Raw genomic sequence first — 18,696 nt, 5'->3', positions numbered from 1 at the left:
AGGAAGAACAGAAGTGATTTTTTTTCTTTAAATGTCTCTCGAAATAAGTTAATAGCAAGCGTAAAAATAATAATTCTCAGCGTTCCATTCCTCTAAAGGTGTAGCAGCAGGTTTCAAAAACTAGGATCAGCATCAGCCGTTTATTTGCGTACAATTCTTTCTTCCCTGACATATACTGTGGTTTGAACGGTTCCGGTGACAAGTAGGATAAAAGTTATCTGATTTGGACGATCGTTGTCACATTCACGGTGGTTGGAACGGTCGTGTCCCACCCGTCGTGCCGTGCGCCCTATGAGCCACGCTGACGGGATGTCAGAGCACCGTCGCAAAGACGACACAGGATACCTCAGTGATGCACAGGGAGCATCCGCATGCTCCCCGCGGCGCCTGTCAAAGATTCAAGGCACGGTCTCCTCCTATAGGCACCACTCGCACCACTGCCGGCGAGTGGTAACAGGTACACGATCACAAGATACACGTCTGGACTTACTGACAGAGAATAGTGTGAGCCGTAGTACATCGAGTGACGTGGCAGTTCAAATAAAATCAACTTGACATCACATACATATCGTAAAACAAAATAAATCTACCAGCTGTGCTGCAACATTGTGACTAGCTGATGTGAAAGGTATCATAATGAAAACGGATATTGATAACTGGCACAAAATATTGAGTATGTCGGAACCAATGCACAATGTACAGAAAAAGGCAGAACGCACCTCAGTAGCGTTGCACGATGCATACACTGCAGTTAAGCATTGCAACTGATTGTTACGCTAGATGACTGTGGTGGGACACGGCTTTTCTGCAATTGTTTCAAATACTATAGAAATCAACATTGAGACTCAATGACTGCAAAAAGATTGCAGAGCAGAACTACCCACTATGATCAAGCATTATCGTAGACATCAGTATAGCGTCGCTAAAATAGTCATGGTGTCTACCCGACCCATTAATTTGACATTTCACTGTCCCGACGTTTAAAATGTAAACGATTCATGACGAACAAATGCAATATACAACCTCCATTGATCAACACAATATGCACATCAACATAAATCGCTTGCGATTGTTTGATTCATAAAATATCACCATCGCGCTAGCCACAACCAAGAAGTAAGTACATGATCACTTTGTGCCGTAATCGTAACCACATATTATGACCACCCACAATATTGATTAAAGCATGCATTACGCTGAAACACCAACGCACAATCGGTGAAACAACATCGATAATTGCACTTTAAAGACACATGTGCTGGTGGATAGTGTTGCGATTGGAGCGCACTCAGCGACTGTAGCGACGAGCGCTCTGCGACTGAAGCGGCTCACCGGCCATAGCGACGCGCTCAGCCATTGAAGCGGCGCGCTCAGCCACTGTAGCGGCGCGCTCAGCCACTGTAGCGGCGCGCTCAGGGGTCGTAGCGGCGCGCTCAGCCACCGTAGCGGCGCGTTCAGCGGCCATTACGGCGCGCTCAGCGGGCCCGCTGCTGGGCGCCAGCGCTGACCGATGAGCGAGCGCAGCGCGTGGTTGGGCACCAGCACGAGTGCGGCCAGCGGCTCGTTGGTCATGGGACTAGAGGTGCGCTCTTTCAGCCAGGCGGCGATGGCGCTCCGCTCGTAGCTGTAGCCATCTGAAGACGACGGCCGCAGGGACAACGGCCGGCCAGGGCCATTTAGTACGGTTGTCAATGTTGGTATTAAAATAATTAATACTTCTACATATATTCATGCAAACCTCTGTAAACAGAGGTATATGATTGGTACTGTAGCTCTCATATAATCGCGAACTCAGAGTCTGTTCGAAATAAATCATATTCTATCGACTTCTTATAGGGTTCGCAAGCTGCCACACACTGTCTTTGATCTGCAGCACGCCTTGGACGATGCCGGAAAAGGCTGAACAGATTCCTCTTTCCGACTCGTAACATTGGACTCCAATAGCTTCAATCTAAGGCTGATTGGGTTGTTGTAACGTTGCAGAGAATATCATCTACGATAGAAAAATGCAACGAAGAAACTCAGAATACAGGAATAGAACGGCAGCTGAGGGAACTCTTCGTGCGATAAGGACGCGCGGATGGAAATTGGCGAGTATCTCAAGCTGTCAAAGACCTATGTTTAGAATATTTCAAAGACATTTCCGTAACCAGATGATGTCATCATAATATAACAACAGATGAATGCGGGATATATAATATATATGACCGTTGACCGATCAGTGAAAAAAAATGTGGTAAGGTAATGGTGGGTAAGATCGATGAAGGGTCTGTGAATCGAGATGGACACTGGGCAGCATGATCGCTGTGGGTGTGCGTGGTATGGAGCTTGGACTGTATCCATTGGACATTGTGGATAGACATATGGATGGAATGAAGAAAGCCGTCACTACCCCCGGTGAGGAGTGAGGGCCGGCCGCTGAGCGGACTCACCTGAGCAGACCACCGGGTCGACCATCAGCTCTCGGGTGATGGGGCAGTAAAACTCGTCCGGCGGCGTGGTGTCGGGACTCGCCGGAGGACCCTGACGCAGTCGGTCCAGCTGGCGCACCAGCTTACTGCGGTGACCGACCAGCTCTGGAAGAAGGGAGGGGGAGGGGGTCACATAAGGAACTGTTAGGTCGAAAGGCAGCGTCTCCATTTGTGGTGTATTAGGTCGGGTATCACAACGGCAGCAGCAGCAGCAGCACGCGTGGCGAGCCCCAGGTCCAGAATGACCGCCGCCCCCGGCTGCGGCCGTGACCCCGCGCCGCCGGTGGCAGCGGCGCTCCCAGCGGGAGGCGGCCCGCAGAGGCGCACCCAGCAGCGCGCCGAGAGGGACGCCTCACCCCAGCCACGCAACGCATAACACAGCCAATGCATAACAATACATAACCCAACACATCTCCCCCCTAAATAAATAGCGCCTTAGGCTGTAATTGTACACATGGAGGTGTCACTTCAGCGACAGCATGTTGGTGATGATGTCCACCACGCTGGCGAACCCCGCGCCGTCGGCGTATGCGACGCCGTGTGCGCAGGCGGCGGCGTCGAGAATCGAGCGCCGTCTGCGGTGTCGGAAAACGAGCGCCTTCAACGTGCGAGCATCGCCTCGAACTTCTCGGTGGCCTCCAAGCGACGTATGCCTGTCGGTAACGATCAGTTCAGGGCAAACCATACGGGTGACGATAATAACTAACTCACATACATTTATCAACTTTATGCCTGTTAAGGGAGATCTCACAATCTGAAGACTATTCGAACGACATGAGGACTTTCATGTTTTTTTTTTACGGGTCAGGGTATCTAGCCGGTGGCCTGGAAATCCGTCCATATCGTGTCACGTATGGACGGTTAGCGGGCATGTACGGTTGTTCCGTGACAGTTTCACCAGAACTCCAAACGAAATCAGGGAGCGGGGAACTGCTCTCAGATATAATGTTTGGGTCCTGACTCTGAGTGGTGTGCCCGTCGTCTGTCCGCCGCTCTCGCCGTTGGGGCGTAGCCGCGCGGTCCTCATCGTCATCCCGGCCTCGCAGCTTCACAGGTTTCAGGTGGTCATGGTGTATCCTGATAACCTTCCCACCAGGCATACTGACCTTATACGTGACTCCTTCCTCAGTTGGACCTTGTTTCTCTATCACAGTCCCTGGTCCCTTGTAGTGCAATGCCAGCTTGCGTTTGCCTCCAGGACAAGTGGTGTGGTCCCTCACCCAGACCTTCTGACCCGGCGTGTACGGTGTCTCTCGTGCTGACTGGTCGCGGGAATCCTTCATGTTGGCCGCTGCCTGCTCGATTTTTTCACGGACTTCTTCATGTGCATGGCGTAGCAGACGAAGCCTGTGTTCTAGGTAGGTGTCGACCATCGAAACCTCCTGACGTGTTCTGAATAGCTCATCGACGGGAAGGCGAGCTTCACGTCCGTGCACCAGAAAGAAAGGCGTGAAACCGGTCACCGAGTGCCTGGACGTGTTGTAGGCGAATGTAAGGGACGCCAAACGATCGTCCCAGTCGGACCCACATGGCTTGATGTATTTTGATGACATGTCTTTGAGCGTCCGATTGAATCGCTCTACCATTCCGTCGCTTTCTGGCCGATAAGGTGATGTGCGAGTCTTTTCTATGCCCATTCGCTTACAGAGTGATTGGAAGACGGCCGATTCGAACTGTCGGCCTTGGTCGCTGTGGAGGCGCTCCGGTACCCCGTGGTGCAGTACCAAATCGAACATGCACTCGGAAACTGATTCAGCCGTTTGATTTGGCATGGCATATGTGGTCACATACTTGGTAAAATAATCCATAATGACTAGGGCGTATTTGTTTCCACGTGCGGATACTGGCATCTCGGTTATATCGACGGCCACTCTTTCGAATGGTCTCGAGTATGTCTCTGTTTGGACTGGTGCTTGCATTTTTGGCGTTGGTTCGTTCCTCCTCTGACACAATTCGCATGTTTCGCAGTGCTGGTTAACATCCTTGCTCATCCCTGTCCAAAAGAATCTAGCCGCCACTTTTTCCAAAGTGCGCGTCTTTCCCAAATGGCCTGAAGTCTCGTCGTCGTGCAACATCTCCACAACCACCTTGCGATACGTTTTGGGGAGGAGCGTCACCGAATCGCTGTCGCTGCCCGATCTCTTTAGTTTCATGATGCCCTTATCTATGAACAGCTGGTCGAAAAAACGAGCCATCGTTCGTAGAGAGCTACTCTTTTTCTTGAGCTCCTTCCTTGGGGGTAGCTTCCCCGCTGCCAACCAGTTCTTGACTTCATTCAGGACGGGGTCCAGATCCTGTTCCAGCTCTAGCTTCCCGAGGGTAATTTCTTCCCGAGGGGCTTTGTGGTTGGCCGTTAAGAGCTCGCTGACTCCTGCATCAACTGCTGGATCGGTGAAGTCGGTGACAGGCCTCGACAGAGCATCGGCATTGCCGTTGTCACTACCCTTTCGGTACTCAACGACGAAGTCGTACGTGCTGAGCTCAACGGCCCATCGACCTCTCCTCCCAGTGGCATCGCCGTCAACGTTGATGGATTTCGGGATGTTTTTTAGGGGTTTGTGGTCGGACGTGATAGTGAATTTAGTGGCCGCGAGGTAGTGACGAAAATGTCTGATGGCCCACACGATCGCCCACAGCTCTTTGTCGTACGCTGGCCATCGTCGTTCGCTTTTGTTTAGCACTTTGCTGGCATACGCGACGACTCTCTCTTCGTCATCGACCATCTCTGTGAGAACAGCTCCCACCGCAGTGTTTGAGGCGTCAGTTGCGAGCCTGAACTCCCCTTTAAATGTCGGCAGGGTTAGGATTGGAGGAGACGTCAGCTGTGCCTTGATGTTATCGAAGCTTTCTCTGAGCTCGTCAGTCCACTCGAGGTCACCTTTCTTTTCTGCGGCTTCTCGGATTGGACGCACCAGGTCGGAATAGTTTGGAACGAACCTGGAGTAGTATCCTGCCAGTCCCAGGAAGCTCTTTAGATCTTCTGCTTTTCGCGGTCTAGTCCAATTGCGCACCTTCTCTATGTTGGCTGGGTCTGGTTCGACGCCTCTCCTTCCCACCTTGTGTCCGAGGAACACCACCTCGTCTCGAGCCAAGCAGCACTTCCTTGGCTTTAGCTTCATTCCTGCTGCTCTTATCCTTTGAAATACTTCCTCCAGGTTCTTTAGATGTTCTCGTTCGCTCTCTCCAAACACGATTATGTCGTCGATATAGACGAGGCAGCTCTTGGAGTCCATTCCAGCCAGCACCAGCTCCATCAGCCGCTGGAACGTCGCTCCTGCGTTCTTCAGGCCGAACGGCATCGCTCGGAAGTGGTGGAGACCTTTTCCTGTGCTGAAAGCAGTCTTCTCCCTGTCCTTCTCGGCGACGTCAACCTGCCAGTAACCTGACGCCATGTCGAGAGTTGAGAAAAATTTTGCTTCGGCGAGGCTGTCGAGGCTCTCGTCCACCCTCGGCAAGGGAACTGGCAAGCTTTGTGTGACGGAGTTCACTGCTCGGAGATCGATGCAGAACCTGAAACTGCCGTCTTTCTTTTTCGCCAGGACAATTGGTGAGCACCAAGGGCTGGAACTTTCTTCGATGATCCCTTCTTCAAGCATCTTTTCTTTTTGTCGTTCCACCTCCTCTCTCAGCTTTACTGGGATTCGTCGTGGCCGTTGACGTACTGGCGGTGCATCGCCAGTTCTGATCTGATGTTCAAGGAGAGTCGTTTTTCCGATGTCTGCTTCGCCTTTGCTAAAAACATCACTGAACTCCATCACTAGCTGCCTTAATGAAGCCTTTCCCGTTTTTGAGAGCACCGCTGACTCCAGTTTGAGCTCCTTCATGAGTTCATCGATCGTCCCCTCGTCGACTGCGGCTGAAGCAACCGATGTGTCTGGAATGTCGTAAATACCTCTCCCATTCTCCTGGATTGAGTACAAAAGTCCTATCTCTGTACCTGGAGGGATCGTAATTGCCTCACTCCCGATGTTTGCGATTTGAACCGGGACCTTGGCCTCGCTCGTCACCGCGGTGACCACGCGAGGGATTCTCCATTCTTGCTCGTTCCCCACGGGCTGTGGCTCGAGCACCCCTTGCCAATTGACTTCCTTGGTGACTTTGACACCACCGTCTGGAATCTCGACGTCGACCTGAACGAGCGTCTGAGACTTTGCCGGTATTGTAACAGGCGAGCATGTTAGCACCCTGGCGCGCTGGGGTCGTAGCTCTGCGTATGTCGGGAGTGGAATCTCCAGGCTGCCGACCCTGAAGACCCCTGCCTTGTCGTCTAGCACTGTTTTGTGCTGGCAGCAGAAGTCTCGGCCGAGAACGACTTGGTAAATCAGACCTGGAATTACCAGCATAGGCTGGATGAATTGCAAAGCCTGTATGGAGAATGACACTTCTGCCTGTGTAGTGACCTGTATTCTCTGCCCACCCGCCTGAGTTATTGCTCCAAAATGCCCTCTGCGGGACGAGTGTTTCGGTACGACCGTCTGGGCGAATTCTTGTCCGATCATTGATGCGTCGGCTCCAGAATCAACCAGGGCCCATACGCTGCGCCCTTCGACTTCGATTTTGATGACAGAAGCGCGCTTGGTGTTTGGTTCTTGCCCCGGCATTGCCGGAGTATTCTCCACAGCGCCAGATATGTCGCGTGCGGGGCTCGAGGGAGCGATGCCCCCTGCTGCGACTGGCGTTCTCCAGCATTCGGGTAGCGCGTGCCCGTACCGTCCACAACCCTGGCAGGGAATACCGGGCGGAATCGCGCTCAGTTTTGCCCTCGGGGTAGCGGCTCGTGCTGTCCGTTTATGTCGGTTTGAAAACTGCGGACAATCACGTTTGAAGTGGGCGGTATCGCCACACAGGTAACAAACGCCTCGTCTACTGCCGGTCGGTTTGCGGTGCTCGGTCAGCTGGACTTTCATTTCATTCAACTCACTCCGGAGTTCTCCAAGAATGGTCAGAATATCTGGTGCCTGTCCACCCTCGATAGATTGCGCTTCTTCAGACGAAATTGCCACAGCCGTGTCATGACCGGCGGACGCCCGCATAACGGCGAGAGTGAGGTCCTTTTCCCAAAGTCTCTGGACAACTTCCTCCGCTTTTTGAAGCGACAGCACAGTGTGGTCATTGTGCAGCTTCTCTTGAAGCTTAAGATCGCTCAGACCACACAGGAAGTGATCTAGCGCTATATGATCCACCTGTTCTCTGGATAACCCCGGGTGTGCCAGATTTGTAAGTTCTCGGACGCGATCCGCGAATAACTCTATATTCTCTTCAGGCAGTTGACGGATAAGACGCAACTGAGCCCGAGCCCGTCGCGTGTCGCAACTAGATCCGAATTTCTCTTGTAGGACCCCCTTAAGTTCCCTGTAGTCGCTCCTGGCTCTTTTGTCCAAGTTCCCGCAAATGTCCAAAGCAGCACCATCCAGCAAGTCGAGCAGGGCAGCTGCTAGTTTTGCCCCCTCCAAGTCGCCAAAACGCGTCTCAAAACGGGAAATCCACGTTTCCCAATTTTCCTCCTTGCGACCGCTAAATTTTGTTGTGCTGTGAATTTTTAAGTACAGTTCACTCGCCATTTTGGGCGGTGTATGATCGACGACTAATAAATATGATCGTATCGTCCAACGATACGGTATGCAATGACCAACGGGTAATTTGAAAATCGTGTCGTGCAACGACAACGCTATATAGCCCTATGATCGTATCGCCCAACGATACGTTTTGCAATGACAAAACCAGATAATTTGAAAATCGTGTCTTAAACGACCACGCTATCTGTGCTTTATGAGCTGTAGGCGCTGCCAGTGCCTCAGCGTGATTTAATATTTGCCTAACATAATCGACCTGAAATCAGCAAAATCTGGGTCGAGAACGACTGCACCTTTTCCAAATTTCAGGTCGTAGGCTAAGAGCTCATCTATCGTAAATCGATAGCATAAGAGCTGCTAAAACGGTTATTGTTTAAACAAGCATAACTCAAAAGTAGGGAGCGTAAATGAGCTTACCTTGACCGCGCCAATGTTAGGTCGAAAGGCAGCGTCTCCATTTGTGGTGTATTAGGTCGGGTATCACAACGGCAGCAGCAGCAGCAGCACGCGTGGCGAGCCCCAGGTCCAGAATGACCGCCGCCCCCGGCTGCGGCCGTGACCCCGCGCCGCCGGTGGCAGCGGCGCTCCCAGCGGGAGGCGGCCCGCAGAGGCGCACCCAGCAGCGCGCCGAGAGGGACGCCTCACCCCAGCCACGCAACGCATAACACAGCCAATGCATAACAATACATAACCCAACAGAACGAATTCGGTCCGAAGACATAGGGGTGGCAGTACTCGGTGCTGACAATGCCACAACTACACATTAAAGTGCCGAAACGGTGCCCGCATATAAAAACAGAAACCCGTTTTGGTTGAGTATGACCTGGGTAACCGTTACCCGTACCAATACTACAGAGTCTGGTAAGTGGTATCGTAACTTGCGACAAGGAATGTGATTTAAATCATGTCAACTCCACTTTCACAGCTGTCATTATGACTCACCGACGCCGAGCTCGTCTTCCATGGCCTGTTCGGTGAGCTCCAGCAGCCGGGCACCGTCCACAGAGCGGGCGGCGAACGCGTCGGCGTACTGGGCCAGACCGAGGGAGCGCAGCCAGCCGCCCACCTGGTCGCACGTCCACTCAGACACCTGGGAATGGACACATAGGGTCACAGGCCCATTGGGAGAGCTGGGGGAACGGATCAACAATGTCATGGATCCAGTCGGGGACGTGTGAAACGGATATACAGGCACCGGTTCACTGGGAGACCTGGGGAACGGATGCGCAAGGTCAAAGCTCCATTGGAGATATGGGAAATGGATACGCAGCGTCACAACTCCACTCGGAGAAACCTGGCCGGGAACCGAATAACAGAGCTTCACCCGGAGACCCGACAAAGAACGAAACAACTGCACGGTCACAGATCAACTCAGACCCGACTAAGAACGGAAAAGTCACTCTACCTGCACCAGTCCACAATGTCACTGTTTCCCACTGTGCCCGCGCCCTCGGGAGCCAGTGGGCCGCACCGTACCTGAGTGGGCGCGGGGCGCGGCGGGGCGCTTGGCGCCAGGCCCGCCCCGGCCTGCTCCGGCTCTCCCACCGGCCGCAGCAGCACGGATCGGTCGTTAGAGCCCGAGATGAGCAGACGTCCGTCGCCGGAGAAGCAGCAGCACGTGACGTACCGCGAGTGGCCGTGCAGGGTTCGCAGCAGCGTCCAGCTCTCCTGGGAGAGCGACGGACGGCGGGAAGTCAGAGCGAGGAGAAGAAGACGGTAAGAGTGTGATCAGATGGTCAGTGCTGGATCGAGCAGACAGTTAGGGTGGGATAAGCCAAACACAAACGAGCGACACCCCCAATAAATCCAACGTTGGTCGTTCGGTGCATTCTGGGCCACAGTCTATCCGGATTCTAACGGTATGAGCGACACGATATGGATTGATCGCCTTCAAAACAAGTCAGAATACAGGCTGACACAGAGCACTGGCAAACCGAGAAGAGAAAGGCAACACCTTTTGATATAAGAATACGGGATTAATCACGTAACCGACACCACTTTAGTTTCCCTAATTGCTACGTTGCCTACGTCATCGAATATCCGGCATTATTGGCCACGACAGACGATCCACCACGTCACGCCGCCGTATCAGTCGCTCACCGTATCCCAGAGTCGCACAGTCTTGTCGCCGCCGGCCGAGGCCAGCTGCCGGCCCGACGGCGAAAAGTGGACGTCCATCACCACCCCGGTGTGAGCGGTCAGCTCGGTCAGCGGCCGCAGGCCGCCCTCCTCGGCCGAGACCGTCCACACACGCACCACGCAGTCGTTGCCGCCGCTGGCCAGCAGATCGCCGCCGCCGCCATCTGTGTTAGTGTGACGGGGGGAATGTTAAGAGACTCTTCACATGTATAACAGTTGTAGAAGGCTATCACCGCCGTCTGAACAAGAGGAAACGGGAAGATATCCGCCTGTGTGTACGCCGTACGGTCGCAAAAAGCTGAGTGGTCAGCCTTTTTGGTTGATTATACCGTCATGTCAGGAAATACGATGAGCAAAAACGGAACACAAGATGTAGAGCACCGGTTACAATGACGCGAAGAAAAGGCTGTGCCGGACTGACACACCCCGCCCGTCAAACAGTCCCCGGCGGGTACGTACCGCTGTCGGCCGGTCGCAGGTGGCAGCAGGTAACACCCAGGTCGTGCGCCGTCTGCTGCAGGGCCAGCGGCATGGTGCGCCCCGAGCGGGGTCGCCAAAGACGCAGCTCTCCGCCCAGACAGCCGGAGACCAGCAGACCGGCCGGGCCGCCGAACGACAGACACGACACCGACTCCTCGTGACCGTGCAGCGTGCTGCCGATCAGAGGTCACGGAAATGTCAGCTCATCGTACACGACGTGGTACGCTGACTGGTGCCATTTCGCGATGGGCATGGCCGAACAGTGAATCAAAACGGAACAATGACATTTTACCGGAACCCGCGCCCCAGTGGCGGTCTCGGCCAACTTCGCCCTAGTGAGGGGGGGCATATGTTACCACCCACCTCTAACTCAAAAACTAAGAGGGCTAGAAAGACGCGGTAAAAAGCAGTTGATAGCTCTCAATACGTACGTTTGAAAGTATTTCGGTCATTTTTCACCTTAGAGCAATATTGGGGTCACCAGAGGTCATCAAAGGTCAAAATTTGCCAATTGTCATTATATTTTTCAGAAAACATGCCGCTATCTCAGGAACTGTGGTAGCTAGAAAAACGCATGGAAAAGCAATCGAGAGCTTTTGAACTCTTCTTTTGAAAAGGTCATTATCAATATTGTCCTCAGGTCAACGGTTTAGCCTCCAGAGGGCAAAAACTCCAAAAATAGCTGTTTTTACGAAAAGTGTTTTTCGACAATAACTTTCGACTACAAAAAGCCACGACATTTCTATTGCCAGAATCGTGTTCCCCTCAGCGAGACGCGTCGAATGAACTATAATTTGACCTTGAAAGGTCAACTTAAAAATTTGACCTCAGGTCAAGGTCATGACCTGACCGGAAAAGGCCATGTTGCATATCAGTCGATGCGTCTCAACAAGACAAACACAATGAGACCATCCCCAGCGTTCTATCTCTTTCCAATCGCGAGTTATTGGCAAAAAACTGTTTGTAGCCTCAAATGACCTCGGATGACCTTTCTAGAGGCTATCAGCAAAAATGACACCTTGGTCATCACGAGTGGACTAAATCATTGTGATTCTGAAATATTTGGACTGTTCCTATGCGTACACACGGATCTAGAGGCATTTTCATTTTTCTCCATTGACTTGTAATGGAAAGGTCATGCCACTGACCTGACCTTAGGTCACGGATATAAAAAATCCGAGATATACAAATTGTAGGCTCCCATAACAGCATGCAATCCACCAAGTTTAAAACCTTTCTGACAAACACTGCAGGCTGGACATGATTGCAAACTTTTTTAAGGCTTGGTCAGTTAACTTGACCTGGTGACCTGACCTGACATGACCTGGGGTCAAAAATTTCACACATTGTCCAAAATTGATGTACCAAAAGCTACCCCAAGCGGCGCGGCGCTACGCGCCGCGGTTTTTTATTCACACGCGAAAAACGCGACAGGAGGGTAACATATGCCCCCCCCCCCACTGGGGCGAAGGTTAAGTCAAGAAATGTCTCTTGCCACGCTAGCGGTACGAAGTTGAGCAGGTCTAGACTAGAACCCAGGTTGAACGAATTGCGGGCAACTGATATTCTCATGATGTGCTCGCTTGAAACAGTTTTAAATGTACTTGTAAAAATGCACAGCAATGAACTGCTTTATAAAATATTGACGATTCCATCTTCATCAGAAATCTTTTGCATCTCGGAAGATCAGAAAAATAACTTATCATTACGTCGTTCGTGTGCAATGTCACTTGGCTGTGTCGTGAGTCACTCACAGCAGCGGCCGGTCGGCCTGTTCGGCGCTCCAGACGCAGACGTCGCCGTCATCCCCTCCGGTGGCCACCAGGGCTCCGTCCACAGAGAAACAGCAGGCGCGCAGCGGCGACTGGGAGGGGTGACGCAGCGTGTGCACCGTCACCCCCGTCTGCGGCGAAGGGCAGGGGGGGGGGGGCGTCATCGGCCGGTCACCTCAGTCACTGGCAGTGGTCACAGCGATACCTCTGGTGACAAGTTACACGCCTATTCCGCCACCATACCTAGCTCAATTATTAGGTCGTTAGATGGTAGACGCCCTGGCCCAAGCCAGCAATTGGACGAATATCAATAATCAAACACAGCCTGAGATGTCACAAGACTCAATGACAAGAAATTACAGGCTTTGTTTAGGGCGATTATGACTATATTTGAAGCGCCTAAGTTCGGTGCCTGCTACACACCTTAGCGTTCCAGATTACGGCAGTGCCGTCTGTGGAGCACGAGGCGAAGCTGGCGCCGTTCGGCGAGAAGCGCACGCAGTGCACGGTGTACAGATGGAAGGTGAGCGGCGAGTAGGCCAGCTCCTGCCACTGGTCCCGGTCGGCACCGGCGGGGTCGGCCGTCTGGCGCGACCACACCCGCACCGTCTTATCACTGCCGGTCACAGCGGGACACACAGACAGAGGTTATACTAGGGTGCACTGTAGCACACATGTAAACACAGCGGTTATGGCTGCAGTCATGAGCCTGCCTCAGTAGCCTTGCAAGAGTGTCAGTGAGATCAGTGACAAGTCTGCTGACCCAATCAGTGGTAAGAGCAGCACATTTTCCTTTGGGCTGATAACTCCTACAGGAATGGTCTGGAGCAGATGTCAAAACAAAATCTGTATTGAGTGCACTAGGAGCAAAATTTTGGGCGCAGAATATCATCCAATCACTACACAATTACACATTAACATTTTACTCTTTATATCTACACTCGCTGCTGTACAGGACAAATTGAGATTAGAGCAGGTTGGCCTGGCAGGTCAAACCTGGTTCACCTGAAATTTTGGAATCAACGTAGATTAGAGTTATACAAAGGAACAGTCTGATTATTTATGACAATCATTTCCATGAGCAATTCCCTGCGTCAGCCATGCTTCAATTCACATATTTAGTAAAGAAAACTCATGAATAATATCATAGCAATACTAGCTGCTAGGCCTCAGCCAGCCCTTTAACCAACTTTTACCAAAGCCCAGTGGAGCATGGCAGGTTCAATAGCACAACACATCCCACCAGCCAGGTCACCCAGTTAAACTGCATGCAGAGTCCAGCATACACATTTCTTTCACCTGGAGCCTGTGACGATCAGACCGCTGGCAGAGCAGTCACAGCTGTTGACATCGTTGGTGTGCCCAGAGAGCACTGTATCTGCACTGTTTGCACCCATTGTTTGCCTCAGTGTAGCTCAACTCAGCATCAGCTTGCTTCTGCTGAAGTAAGAAAATAGAAATGAAGTTAATAAGTGAATGAGTAAGACCTCAGAGCAGTGCCCTGGGGGTGTTCACGGGCACCGCACCCTGCTGCGTGCGGTGTGTGCAGCAGGCGTGGGGGTAGGGGATGGGTAGGCAGTTCTGACAGCACGGCTGTGTGAGGTCCCGACCGGCCACAGCGGTCGCTGTGTGCGGTGACGGAAGGCTGACGTAGGGACGCAGTGGTTGGAGCTTGGAGGCTGTGTGCGGTCCGACCCCACACAGGGCCAGTGAATGGCCCTCTGGCCAATGCCTTGTTGTATCATTTGAATCACAAGTTATTATTGTGAATGCTGTTATGAGGAATAGGCCTACTAATTGCTATGTAACTTTTGAATTAATGATATTGCCCTTTCTAGTTTCTAGTCAAAAAGTTTTGAATTTAAAAACATGCCTGTTTTCAGCTCATAGGCCTTAACTAGAACATAAAAATCAACAAAGAATGCAATGGCAATCTTTGAGTCAGATACTGGACAATTGACAATTGATATGTTGTCAGATTTCTTTTCAAACAAAAATGCTTGTAGCTGCAAGCCATAAGCCAAAGACAAAATGGGACGGTTACCAAATTGGTATCAGTATTAGGGGTTCGAGGGTTTATTTATATAGGCAGGGGCGCCGCCACGGATTTTTGACTGGGGGGGACGGACTGACCCACTGAAAACCCAAAAGTAGACATTCTTACCGTGGCCTTTCGGATGCATTCAACGTTTAAAGCAAATATGCCACTTTTAACATAGGGTTTGAACTGAAGTAACAGTGTTGTAGCTTGAGCTGAGACGAGAACAAATCAGGAGCTTTTAAGGCCCAACGATCACCCTAGCCAAATATATCGGCATCGATTTTAGGTTTGAAGACTGAAGTTATTCCCATAGATTACACTTTGTCATTCTCTTACCGAGGAATCCATTCCCTTACGGAAAAATGCTAGCCAATCAGTATTCAGCTGGTTTGAACTACGTACTATGCTTGGTCAACGCGTAATGAGCTTCCGCTGCAATACATAGGTAAGTAGCCTCTACGAAAGATGGAAAATAGTGATGTAAAAAAAAATCCTTTTGCAAATATTCATTATTTCCTGACCATTTTAAGTTTAAAAACTCATAGAACTGTGACAAAACAACTGGTTTGAGGAAAGTAGTTTAGGTACATAGGTGTCGATTTCTACCGAGTTGGGGGTGCCCGAGCGCAGCAAATCCGCCGCCGCCCTAGCGGTGACCTTGACCCGCGCGGTCTGTTGAGGCTCCAAAGCCAAACCGGCCGAGCCGGCGGGGAATTTGGAGAGCTCGGGCACCCCCGACTTGGCGGAAATGGACACCCATGTGTTAAGGTATTTCCTTAAAGTAATGGCTATAGACCGCATTCCCACAGAGTACCTACCGAATTATACACATTACACACATCTGAGGCCTCTTGCACCAAAATCCTCTTGCACCAATTCTTGGATTATTTTGCATCCTATACCCAGTCCAAGTCTCAAATGTAACAATTTGCGTGCAAAATTTAGCAAGCACATGTAGGATTATGTATTGGGCTATTGCAAACAAATTTACCACCGTTAGATTAGCTTATTCTGAAACCGGTTTTTCGATTTTACCTAGCTAGGTAGTTTGGTGCAAGAGGCCTCAGATGTCCGATTCAGTTTGACACGGCAAAGCCTCGTGTTCTATCACGGTATAATTGCTGATGTATGCCACTAATATCATCGATAATGCATATTGCATAGGTGATGCATATTGCATACCCGCGTGGGGGGAGGGGGCGTTGTATAGTCACAAATCTCTCTTTTAGGGTTATGCACGAATCGGCGCGAAGCGCCGCGAAAATTTGCAAAAACATTAGGCAAAACTGCTCCAAAATACGAATTTTGCAGCCCGTGTAACAAGCTTGATACCAGAAAACCTTAGGTCAGGAAAACCAAGTCAAGTAGTCAAGTCGCCTCAAAGTTTTGTGGTCCTGTCAACCGTATAGCTTATTTCTTAGAAGCTGGAAATTTAGTGTAGCGTGACTGCAGAAGTGTGGGGTCGGAGTCGGAATCAGTCGGAGTTGACTGTTTTGGCCAGTTTTGGCCAGAGTCGGAGTTGAAGTCTTCGAAAATGTTCGGATTTTGACTTCAAGGTTGGATTGGTGTAAAGTCATGTTCTTGGCTGGTTAGACAAAATATATTAGGCCCGTGTTCGGCCAGTCGTGTTATACGACACACGTTGATCACGATATCAAAAATCGGCAGTTCCGCGGTGACAGGTCGGATAAGAGCTGGAGGTTTTGTTGGCCGAGGTGGCAGGGGTCAGACCAATGCATGTAGGCCCACACCCCATATACTGAGTATCTAAACCTCCTGGACCCTCTCAGATTCGGCACCGGCCGTTCCATCTCTTCCATCCTCAGGACAGTCAAATCCTTCTCCTCCATGCCGCAACCCCCTGCTCCGGGCTGGACGGGCAACTCTATCCCATGCGGGAATGGCTCCACTGGAGCTATAGTCCTTTGCCGGGTGCAGTGAGTGCCAGTGGGCTGGGCTGCCTGTTCAATTGGTCGGGTTCATCCCAAGTGGCTCACTGGGGTGGCTGCCCCGACCAATGTCTCCCACTAATTCTTTCATACTTGCAGCTCTGAAATGGTCTCATTGGACCGAAGGGCCTAATCAAATTTCGAGTAGGGTAACAACCAGTAAAACGCCTTTTTGGGCGACCAACGGAGCGAGCGAGCGAGAGGGTGGGGTGGGCCTTGCACGTGCGAAATTGCGAGGGGATACCTACAACTAACTTGTGCACTGCACCCTTCTAACCGGTCCCTAACGATGGATATGCATTGCCTAGTGGGTATACCAATACCTACATGCCAACTTTCAGCGCAATCGGCCCAGTAGTTGCCGAGATATTGAAATTGTTACAAAACTGACACCTCTTCGTTTTTCACGTGGCACGTGCATATGGGGTCACTCACATGCATCGGGAATAGTCCGATGCTCGTTAGAAGGAATGAATCTAGTGCTACCCTACAAAAATTACCGCATGTAAATCGGTCAAGTGGTTGCTGAGACCACTTGACCGGTCGCGCCTAGCAAAAGCGTGACCACGGCATACTCAGAAATTTCCGTTAACCTACGAAAGACTACGCTCGCTTCGCTCGCTCCGTAATGAGTTTGGGGGGGACGTCCCCCTTCCATTCTGAGAGTGGGGGGACGCGTCCCCCCCGTCCCCCCCGGTGGCGGCGCCCATGTATATAGGCTATAGCCTTGGGTTTGAGTTAACAATAATTCACACAATAATGTGACAATAATAACCCACCAAACCAAATAATCACAATAGGTTAAGGCCGCGTTCGATGTCTCCTCGGACGAAGAACATTCTACGCAGAATATTCTATTTTGCGTTCGATGAAGCACACAGTCGGACGACGAGACCGGCCATTTTGTGCGCCATTTACACAATGTGCGTCAGTTTCGAAAAGGTCCAAGTTTACGTTTCCATAGAGACCGCGCACAAATGTCAACAACTTCTGCAAACAGCTGCTGCGCCGCTTTTGAAATACGCGCCATCATTGCCTCTCTGCCCACCGTAGTACGCTCAAAAGATTCTGCGCGGACGGCAAAGATTCTACGTGACGTCACGTAGAATCTTTGCCGTCCGTGCGACATCGAACGGCATTTTGGGCCCGGACGCACGGACGTATAATTAAACTGGACCCGCAACCACCTCCATTCAGGTGAAGCCGACAAGGCGCCATTTTACGTTGCCAAAAACCCGTGCTCTGAAAGATCATCGAACCATTACAATTGGAATTGCGTCTAAACGGATGATCGGATCGAGATGCTGGTGGTACGGGTGGTACCGTTCGATGGGTAATGCCTTGAGGCAGGTGATGATGCATGTCACAGGTCATTCGGTGTCACGTGGCGCGTGCCACGAGCTGACAAAGTCGGGAAGGGCAAAAACCTTTAAGCGACGCTCCAAATTAAACGGTGGGCGGCACAGGTGCCAAATTCACAGGTCACATGTTCCGGTGTTTGACCATTAACATATGGTATGCTCGGCAGCAGGGGGTGCGGAATGCACGCGCCAGGGGCGAAAAACATGTTTTGAGGATGCATCCTCCGATTCCGGAAAACCTTGACCTAGGCACACCAAATTTGGCACACTGACACTACTGGACGAGCGCTTTAACCCTCGCCGGCCGAGGGGGGGGGGCGGGTGCCGCCCCCCCATAGGGTTTTTTCGCGATAGCTCCGAACACGCTGGCGATAGAGAGCTGAAACTTGGCATACCTGACCTTTGATCCAAGCCGCATCTTTTGACACCAACCGCATTTTTGGGTCAGGTCAGGTCACTGACCTATGACGTCATAAGTGAACCTCTGCACGGTCTTCAGATGTCGCAACTTCGCAACGCCCTCACTGCCAGAGGAGATGTCACAGGGAAATGAAACTTGCAGGATCTAGTATCCATTATGAGTCCCACAACTTGTATATCTCGGATTTTTCCTAAAGGTCATATGAGGTCAGGTCATTTTCGTGACCTCACCATTATAAGTCAATGGGGAAAAATGAAAACTGCTATTCTGGCGCCGGGAACGATCTCCAACTATCTCAAGCACACAGAATCGTGATTTGATGCACTCCTTGCAAGGTTAAATGCGTCACTTTTGCAATGTTGACCTTGCGTGACGTCATTTATGACGTCATCAAGGTCAAATTAGTTTTTCGTCAATAACTCTTGATCAAATTGAGCTAGCGAGTCGGGGAAGGCACCAATGGACTCAGGAAGGCCTGCCGAATCGAAT

The 18,696-nt window shown here is 51.3% G+C and overlaps 1 protein-coding gene across 4 annotated transcripts; it reads right to left on the bottom strand.

Moving 5' to 3' along the window:
• Positions 1 to 126: 126 nt before the first annotated feature.
• LOC122376408 (WD repeat, SAM and U-box domain-containing protein 1-like) lies at positions 127 to 17,558 on the bottom strand. Of its 4 annotated transcripts, none has more exons than XM_043356281.1 (10): positions 17,205 to 17,558; positions 13,735 to 13,875; positions 12,859 to 13,051; positions 12,418 to 12,566; positions 10,643 to 10,836; positions 10,145 to 10,347; positions 9,521 to 9,712; positions 8,987 to 9,134; positions 2,433 to 2,576; positions 127 to 1,634 (listed from the first exon to the last, which is right to left on the bottom strand). In XM_043356281.1, exons 2-10 carry the CDS (start codon positions 13,830 to 13,832, stop codon positions 1,465 to 1,467), a joined length of 1,491 nt encoding a protein of 496 aa, XP_043212216.1. In that variant the 5' UTR covers positions 13,833 to 13,875; positions 17,205 to 17,558; the 3' UTR covers positions 127 to 1,464. The 4 variants fall into 4 exon arrangements, with proteins under 4 accessions (XP_043212216.1, XP_043212222.1, XP_043212227.1 ...); XM_043356287.1 differs by having other exon boundaries at positions 17,221 to 17,558; XM_043356292.1 differs by having other exon boundaries at positions 17,263 to 17,286.
• Positions 17,559 to 18,696: the final 1,138 nt, after the last annotated feature.

The sequence above is a fragment of the Amphibalanus amphitrite genome, unplaced genomic scaffold, assembly GCF_019059575.1.
Source record: "Amphibalanus amphitrite isolate SeventyFive unplaced genomic scaffold, NRLGWU_Aamphi_draft 000042F_arrow, whole genome shotgun sequence".
Lineage (NCBI taxonomy): Eukaryota > Metazoa > Arthropoda > Thecostraca > Balanomorpha > Balanidae > Amphibalanus > Amphibalanus amphitrite.
Note: the sequence above shows the minus strand (reverse complement) of the source record. Positions and strands in the feature narration are given on the sequence as shown.